At 45.8% G+C, this 5,980-nt stretch overlaps 1 protein-coding gene across 2 annotated transcripts; it reads right to left on the reverse strand.

Annotated features, from left to right (window-relative positions):
• Positions 1-35: 35 nt before the first annotated feature.
• LOC129681226 (40S ribosomal protein S26-like) lies at positions 36-1,671 on the reverse strand. 2 transcript variants are annotated; one of them, XM_055613125.1, is made up of 4 exons: positions 1,616-1,671; positions 1,411-1,505; positions 994-1,171; positions 36-311 (listed from the first exon to the last, which is right to left on the reverse strand). In XM_055613125.1, the coding sequence occupies exons 2-4, from the start codon at positions 1,411-1,413 to the stop codon at positions 49-51; spliced, it is 444 nt and encodes a 147-aa protein (XP_055469100.1). In that variant the 5' UTR covers positions 1,414-1,505; positions 1,616-1,671; the 3' UTR covers positions 36-48. The 2 variants fall into 2 exon arrangements, with proteins under 2 accessions (XP_055469100.1, XP_055469099.1); XM_055613124.1 differs by having other exon boundaries at positions 1,411-1,661.
• Between the last annotated feature and the right edge of the window lie 4,309 nt (positions 1,672-5,980).

A 5,980-nucleotide genomic window follows, 5' to 3' on the forward strand; every position in this document is an offset into this window, starting at 1 on the left:
AGAGCACTCATCACTAGCAAGTTGAGGACCTAGGTTTGCCCCCCCCCACTATAAAATGAACTTGGAAGATACCACACCATTCCCACCAGCTCTGGTAAAGCAATCATACCAGACTAAAACCGTAGTAGACATTTCTCTGGGTAAGTCCCCAAGTCTCAGGTTAAAACAAAAATTACTTACAGCAGGTCTAAATCGTGGTGGAGGTGTTCGGTCCTTCCGGGCCTCACGGGATCGATTCCTAACCACCTTGCTGTGAATGGCGCAGCTCACACAGTAATGCAGCTTGACATAAAGTTTGGGAAGCACGTACGCTAACAAATTGAGAAGCAGATTAGATATATGTGCATACTGTGACCCCCTTACTGTACTGGTCAGAATTCTTCTCAGGTGCACACACACACACCACCTCCACAAGACCACTCAGCAGTCCAGCAGTGACATGCACAGCTCTGATAAACCCACCCAACACAGACAGCTCTTGGGGCATGGGCTAGGGAAGGAGAGAGTCCAATTCTGTTGGCAGGTCCCATACCTATCATCATCATCGCCTAAGTCAAGGAAATCAGCCAGGCGTATTGACACACTGGCGGGGCAGACACACCTTCCCTGAACTGGCCCGAGTTCAGAGCCAGATGGTCTATACATCGAGTTCCAGAAAACCTACCTGCAGCCTGCTTCATTTACAGCTAAGTCTTTGCTCGTTTTAAAAGTAGCTCATTTTCTCTAGGAAAGAGCTTCTGGGTTTATCACGTTTCTACCTCTTACAGACTCTCTTCTCCAAAATACGCAGTCACACGGACAGGACGCAGGCGTGGTTTGTCTACCATGCAGGAGCCTCGACCAAGAGGGCGGAAAGAAAAAAAATCTAAGCTCAAACCTCAACGCTAAACGTTTTTTACTAGGCCACAAAAGGCACCCTCTGCCCAACGCTGACGGTAGCCAAGTACACCTTTTCACTCTCCGTACACACTTGACCTCACGTGGCCGACTTACCGTCGAAGACACTTGCTTCGGATATGTCCCTCACAGCAGCGGCCTCTACAATGTTCCGAATGACGAACTTCTTAATGGCCTTGTCCTTGGGAACGCAGCGGGCGCAGTTCGTGCAGCGAATCGGCTGCACATGGCCGCGGCCCTTTTTAGCTCGACCGTTGTTTCTTCTTTTTTTGGTCTGAACACGAAAGAAGATCCTGTTAGGAAAGGGTGCAACTTACCCAGCCCTTTCCGGCCAGCCACCGCCCGCGCCCCGACAAACCGAGCCATGCGACCTAGGCCCTTCAAGCCCGGGACAGATGTACACTTCTTAACTTCCTCCCCCAGGCCCCCGACTCTCAAATCCCCACAATCCGAAAACCTACCCACCCCTCCCCACCGCCCAGGCTCGCGCGCTCACCACGCCGCCGCACTCACCATCTTGGAGTCAAGACCCGAGAGAGGATGCGGCGCCCCACCGGACGCTCTTATATAGCACGAGAGCCTTACGCCCGCGCCGGAGAAAAGAAATCCTTAGAGGAGAGGAATTCTGGTTACTCTTAGCAGCCACTGTACTCCAATTTACCTAATTCTTTAGCGTTTCCTATGAAGTGTAGGGTTGGAACAAAGCCCTAGAAATTACCTGTGGCGCAAAGTAGCAGCGGGACTAGTTAATCTGCTGGCGGAAGATTAAAATGTGATACGTCCTGAACCAGGAAGTAATTGTAGGCAGTATAATATCCGGTTCACGTTATCTCCAGAGCGGAAGTGTTCCAGAATTTGGACGCACACTCCTAGTTGTTAGGCGAGACCAGATGCATTGTGGGAGGTGTGTGACTGCCCGGAGTAGACGGACTAAAGGCGGCGCTACACCACCGTGGGACGCCGTGGCTCACGTCTTTGTAATGTGTGTTCTAGGTGTAGGAAATAGGAGACCTGGACGGAAACAAACCGTTTGTAAATTCGTCCTTCCATATCCTTCAAACGAGGATGCTTGGTTTGGTTTGGTTTCTCGAGACAGGGTTTCTCTGTGTAGCACTGGCTGGACTAGACTGACGTTGTAGACCAGGGTGACCTCGAATTTACAGAGATCCGCCAGCCTCTGCCTCCCTGAATGCTGTGATTAAAGGCGTGCGCCACCGCGCCCAGCTGAGACAAATGTTTTGTTAGTGCAACTATTTCTTATCTTAGTTTTGTTTTGAACCACCTTTTTTATTTTTCTGTAGATCAGGCTGGCCTCGAACTCAGAAATCCTTCTGCCTCTGCCTCTAGGATTAGTGTTGGGAGTGCTGGGATCAAAGGCGTGTGCCACCATACCGGGCCTGAACCGTATTTCTAAATGCTATTAATACAGACCAGGCACTATAGGTAGTTGTTTGTATGTACCAACTCAGTTTAACTGAGCAAGTCTATCAGACAGATACAGTTATTCCCGCTTCATTTTGAAACATGTCATGTAGACCAGCCTGGCCTGGAATGGATTTTGTAGCCAGTTATGACCATGAATTTGTTACCTTCTGGACGCCACCATCCACGTGTTGTAATTACAGGCAGCGTAGAGTAGCGGTGCAGGTAAACCTGCTAACTTGAAGACTGGATTTCCATCTCCAGAACTCTTGTAAAACTTCACTGGATGGAGCGGCCCACATCTGTAATGCCGTCCCAGGGCTGCTGAGTGGAGATGGAAGCTGAGCTGGGAAGTCAGCTTGTCTGGAGCAGCAGTGTGGTAGAAGCAGGAGGAGACTGATGTCACCAAGCTGGGTGGCTGGAACTAACTTTTGAAAGTTGTCACCTGACCTCCATACAGTTGCTGTGGCACACGTCTGTTTTTAAGTTTACTTTATTTTGCATGTGTGAATGTTTCTCCAAATGTATGTGTGCACACCACATGCCTGGTGCCCAGAAAGATTAGAAGAACTCATAGACCACCTGGGACTAGAGCTACAGATGGTTGTGAACCACAGTGTGGGTCCTGGGAATGGGACATGGGTCTGTAAGACTAACAAGGGCTCTAACCCTCTTAGCCATCTCTCCAGTCCCACAGGTATTTTGAGTGGGACTTGATTAAACTAAGAGGCTTCTGCACACTTAAAGAAACAAGCAAGAGGGCTGGAAAGATAGCTCAGAGGTTAAGAGCACTGGCTGCTCTTCCAAAGGGCCTGAGTTCAATTCCCAGCAACCACATGGTGGCTCACAACCATCTACAATGAGATCTGGTGCCTTCTTCTGGCGTTCAGGCACACATGCAGGCAGAACACTGTATACATAATAAATAAATCTTAAAAAAAAAAAAGAAAAGAAAGAAAAAGAAACAAGCAGGTGAAAAGCCACAGAATGGAAGAGAATCTTCCAGAAATATCTTCCAGATATTTAACAGAGGTTTAATATCCCAAATACAAAGAACTCATAAAAGGAGGAGTCCAAATAAACAATGACCCATTGGAAAAATGGGCCTGGAACATGAATAGAGAGTTCTCAAAAGAAGAAAAAAATGGCTGAGAAAAAAAAAAAAAGTCCATCCCTAGCAACTAGGGAAATGCCAATCAACGGAAATCAAAATAACTTTGAGATTTTTATCTTACCCCAGCCAGAATGGCAGAGATCAGTGGAGCATCTGACAATAATAAATGATGGAGAGGGCTCAGTCACTACTGGTGGGCTTGCAGTCTGGTAATCACTCTGGAAATCAATGTGGAGGATCTTTGAAAGATAAAATAAATCTAGCATATGGCTTAGCTACACTACTCCTTGGCGTGTGCTAAAAGGACTCAACATTCTACTCCCCAGACACCTGCTCAGCCGTGTTCGTTGCTGCTCTATTCACAATAGTCAGGAAATGGAACAACCTAAATGCCCTCCAGCTGATGAATAGATAAGGACAACGTGGTCTGTGTACACTATGGAATACTATTCAGCTGTGAAAAAAGCAAAACAAAACATAAAAAACAAGCCGGGTGGAAGTAGCACACACCTTTAATCCCAGCACTCCAGAGGCAGAGGCAGGCAAATCTCTTGAGTTCCAGCCAACACTACAACAGAGAATCCCTGTCTTGAATAAACCAAAACAAACAAAAACAAACAAAATCATGAACTTTGCAGGTAATTGGATGGAACTAGAAAAGATCATATTGAATGAGGAAAGAAAGTTCACTCTCATTGGAGGCTCCTAGCTCCATCTTCAGGTGTGAATATATATCCTAGGACAACTGCAGAAATCAGGAAAGCCAAACAGAACCATTGCTGGGGTAGGGTGGCTGGGGAGCAGCAGAGGGGGCAGCAACAGAGGACAAGTGATCTGATCAAATGGAAAATGGGAAAGGGGTCTCCTTAGTGAGATAAATACAGAAAAGAGAGGAAGGAAGGTAAGGAGAATAGCAGTACACAATCTGATAGGGAATGGGAAATGCAGCCTCTCTAGGGAAGGTGAAGGAGGTGAACACAGAAAAAGGAGGGGTGCAGATAAAATATCAATAAGGATTTCTGTAAAAGCTATGAGAAATCATACTATAATCTACTTACCAAAAAACCCTAGAATACACATAACTCCATATATAATTTATTTATTTTTTTGAGACAGGGTTTCTCATGAAACAGTTCTGATTGAAACTCAGAACTTTGTAGACCAGACTGGATTCGAACTCACGAAGATCTGCCTGCTCTGCCTCCTGAGCACTGGGATCAAAGGTGTGCACCACTACTGCCTAGCTTCCATGTATAAATGTACATATATATTTTAATGAATCTTCTCATCAGGGCTTATCGTGCTCCTTCCAAGAGCCAAAGACCGCCTAGCAAAAACCCCAATACCAAACAATGCCAAAAAGAGAATTCCTTTTGAGTTGTTGGCCAGGATTATCCAAGAGACTCCCAAAACATAAAGCCTATTCCTGTTGCCCTTGCATTTCAGAAACAAGGTAAGAGACCCCTGAGTTAGACTTGGCCTGAATATTTCCCACCTGAGGACTTTTATGGTACCAGAAGGCACCAAGCAAGCTTCCAACTGAAGGGAGTTAACCAACAGTAGTTTTTTCAGCTGTGATGCCTTTGAACCACATCAATGACCAGCATTGCATGACATCCCTAAGGTTGTAACCACAATTGCAGTAGTGGCACACATACCTTGACTACGACCAGAGACTGTCTAACTGGACTGAAGAACCACTCAGCAAGAGGGAAACCGTGGGACCAACTACTCAGTGCTAGTGAAGTCACGGTCATCGAGTAAAATCTACAACCACTAATTTACCATACCAGCGTCATTCCTAACGCAATCTATAAACATTTGTTCTTATATTCACAGATAAGTATAGTCTTCACCTCTCATCAAAGAAACTTCTCTTTGCAACAGATGGAGACCACTACAGAAAACCACAACCAATCAAAATGCAGAGTTGTGGAATCCAGTCCCAATGGATACATCTACAAGATACTTCTTCGACTTAAAACTCAGGGTACATTGCAGAACAGGAAACAGAAAGACTGTAAGAGTCATAGGATCAGGGAGTTTGCTGTGAGATTGTATCTCCTAGTAATATCAGAAACTACATCTATAAAGTATTTAATATTTATTTTTTTATTATTATACAGTATTCTACCTGCATGGCAGAAGAGGGCACCAGATCTCATTATAGATGGTTTTGAGCCACCATGTGGTTGCTGGGAATTGAACACAGGACCTTTGGAAGAACAGCCAGTGCCCTTAAACTCTGAGCCATCTCTCCAGCCCACACCTATAAAGTCTTACCAACATGACTGCCCAAATGCACGCCAAAGAAGGATGATACCAAAGCACACACCAAACTAGATGGAGAAAAGCCCATGGGGTCTCAACTCTACACAAAGAACTACAGGCAACTAAAGAAATCTGGGAGGGGAAGAGGCACTCCTCCCAGGGAAGACCACACCAATTGTTTGTCCAGTGCCAAACGGTCAGCACTGAAACATACACACGAGTAGCACTGCACAGACTGAACAGGCTATACCTAGGGATATATATGTTGGATAATAA

Source organism: Psammomys obesus, unplaced genomic scaffold (genome assembly GCF_907164565.1).
Source record: "Psammomys obesus unplaced genomic scaffold, mPsaObe1.curated_primary_1811, whole genome shotgun sequence".
In the NCBI taxonomy this organism is placed as follows: domain Eukaryota; kingdom Metazoa; phylum Chordata; class Mammalia; order Rodentia; family Muridae; genus Psammomys; species Psammomys obesus.